Consider the following 2793-nt stretch of genomic DNA (forward strand, 5'->3'; position numbering starts at 1 on the left):
GCCGGCGGGGTCGGGAAGGCGCCCCCGCGGATGTGGCGGGCCCTGGAACCGACTGGTTGGGCTTCTGCGGCGAGCCCTGGTAGGGAGCTAGGGGACAGGAGGGTTGGTGGGCTCCAGGAAGCAGCCAACGCCCTGAGTCTACACCAGGCTTCCCCTCGACCTTGACATTCTAGTGTATCTGGACACCTCAGGGGTCGTACTGAGATTACCCAAATGGCATGTTCCTGCTTCTCACCCCCTGCCATGCATCATCCTACGGGGCTCCAAAGGGTTACCTCGCTGGAACCCCAGAGCTAAGGCTTCCCCAAAGCTACTAAAGTGTCCGTTTCTAGTATCTTCCCGAGTGATCACCCTGAAATCCCGCATGTCATCTCCCCTAGAAATGAGGGGTCCCTCCAAGACAACCTGGAGGATTCCACAGAACTTGGTGTTCTTGGGGATCCAAAATGGTTATCACCCTGGGCCTTCAAAACTTCACCCTGAGATTCCCTCAACATGATTCTCTTGGCCCCAGTTCCTGGAGAATGCCCCCTACTCACAGGTGGAGCCGCCCTCACCTTCTCCTTTGGTCACAGGCTCCTTGCCAGTGGGACTAGGATCGGTGCCCCGGGCCACAGACTCAGCATCTCGCTCCAGCATCTTGCTGGCTCCGAAACCTAGAGGGAGGGCCTAGGGTGGGAGAGGGGGCGACGCCGGTGTTTATCAGGCTGTTGGGGGAAGGGCTGAGAGCCTAACAATCAAGGGTCAGTGTGTTTAGGAGCAAGGTCTATTTAAGTCTGGGGTCCTATAAGGTGAGGGTGGGCGGAGCCTAAGGGCACAATGGGCGGGGTTATGCAAACTAGACCCAGAAGCAGTCTGTTTGGAACTTAGCCTCAGCGTTTGAGCCTTCGAGCGGAGTGGGCGGGGCCTCTATAACTAACTCCCCGCCGCCCCAGAGCGCGGAGCAGGCGGGGCCTATGTCCAGAGTGGGCGGAACCGCCCGAGGAACCTAAGACGGGGATGGGTGGAGCTATACTAATAAGACCCAAAGTCGGTTGCTCAGCAACTCTGTCCCAGGGGAGGGGCCTACGAGCTGAGTGGGCAGGATTCACGTCGAAGAGGTAGCTTTACCCGGCTCTTGGCTTAGTCTCAGTCCATTGACGCCGCGTGAACTGCCTTCTTCTTGTCACTAAATATCAACCCCTGCGTAGAGTTGGAGCCGTGGAGGGTAGAGGGGAGACCTGGAGGAAGACACAAAAAGAGCGTGGCTCGTATGTCGCGATTCAGAGACCCCCCCTAATGGACTTCTCCCTCGAGGTCCCAAGCGTCCGAGCCTCCACGCACCCCTTGGGATCATGGCATTCGGGCACCAATGCACCCTCCCAAGGCTCAGGCGCCCCTGCATCCCCTCCAGAACCTATGCATCAGGACCCTCCCCCGTTCCGGGAGTTCTGGCGATCAGCACCCCCAGCCTACTTCCCGAAGACCCTGGCGTCTGTGCCCGGACCGCTGCCCCCTCACCTGCGGGCGGCCCCCCCCTGGGGGCGGGGCTCCGGGCCCCTCCCTCGGGGGCCGCGGCCACTGCGGCACTGCCTTCGGACTCTGCACCGCCCGGCGCGCGCCCTGCGATGGGAGGGCAGGAGAGGGAGCGCGCGCTAGCTGCTGGGCCCAGCCTCATTTCCATTCCCTCCTCCTCCGCCGGGCCGCTGGGGGCGTTAGTTCGCATGCGCAGTCCGGCCCGCGGAGGCTGCAGCGGGGGAGACGGAATGGAAGGAGGGGTTGGGTGCGCAAGGCAAGCCAATTGGTGAGCAACACGGGCCGAGGGACTGGAGGAAATTGTGCCAAGGCTTGCAGGGCCTACGGTGGCTGACTGGAGTCAAGCACGTGCAGGAGTTAACACGGGGAAACCTAATTCAAGAGATTTCTGAGACAACTTCCCTTTTGTATGTCCCCGTTCTTTCGAGAATTCCGCTCGGAGCTTGAGTTCCGTCTCCCGAATCAGTTTCAAGAGCCCGCTGCCTATTCTACCCCTCAAGGCGCTGGCAAGTAAAGGCTAGCTATTTCCTCGAGAGAGGGAGGGAGCGGGACGGGTTCAGAGCGAGCTGATGCCCAGTAAAAGTCACGTTATTTGCACAGCGCCCGGCACTCTACGCCGCAGGGTGATTCAGGATTCTCCGCCCCTCCCACCCCAATGCTACGACCCTGGGGCCGGGAAGGCGGCGATCTCCAGGTGCCCGGGCCCCCTTGTTCCCCGCTGGAGCTCCTGGTGATAGGCCCGGGGTGGCTTGCTTGGCACCCTTCCCCCGGGAAGTGATGGTGCACCTTCCCGCCCCGTACAGGAATGACCGTGAAGTGCCCATAAACCAACCCCGCATGGGTGGATCTTCAGTCTTATAATCCACAAGGTCTGGCGAACCCTGGGAGCCGTGGGAGTTATACGGAAGGATTATTTGGGCTCATTTCCCCACTCACTCCTCCCAGATGATTTTGAAGCTATATGCCAGACCTCATATCCCATAAAAATCTTTTTATTACACTTGGTTTGTTTCAGTCAGTACTTAAACAAGACGCACAAGTTGAATTTATTTGCTTTGACTCTTCAGTGTCTTCATTGACATTTTAAAAGGTTCACTGGTTGCCTCGTGGAAAATGGATTACAGGGAGGTAGAGTGGAAGACAGAAGCCAGTGAGGCGGCTGTTATATATTAATTATATTAGTAAGTATTAAAAAGTACTATTCTAATTATATGATAACTATATTATTATATGATATCGATAATTATATGATAATTATGTTATTAATTACAGCATCTG

At 57.2% G+C, this 2793-nt stretch overlaps 1 protein-coding gene across 1 annotated transcript in view; it reads right to left on the reverse strand.

Moving 5' to 3' along the window:
* The window catches only part of ZNF575 (zinc finger protein 575), a 1561-nt gene extending 633 nt beyond the window's left edge, over positions 1-928 (reverse strand). Inside the window, 3 exon segments of the mRNA XM_007458577.1 lie at position 1; positions 4-87; positions 558-928. The exon segment at position 1 is cut by the window's left edge and continues 633 nt beyond it. Of these exon segments, the coding sequence (XP_007458639.1) occupies position 1; positions 4-87; positions 558-639 (167 nt within the window). The 5' untranslated portion in view covers positions 640-928.
* Between the last annotated feature and the right edge of the window lie 1865 nt (positions 929-2793).

The sequence above is a fragment of the Lipotes vexillifer genome, unplaced genomic scaffold, assembly GCF_000442215.2.
Source record: "Lipotes vexillifer unplaced genomic scaffold, Lipotes_vexillifer_v1.1 scaffold371, whole genome shotgun sequence".
Taxonomy (NCBI): Eukaryota; Metazoa; Chordata; class Mammalia; order Artiodactyla; family Lipotidae; genus Lipotes; species Lipotes vexillifer.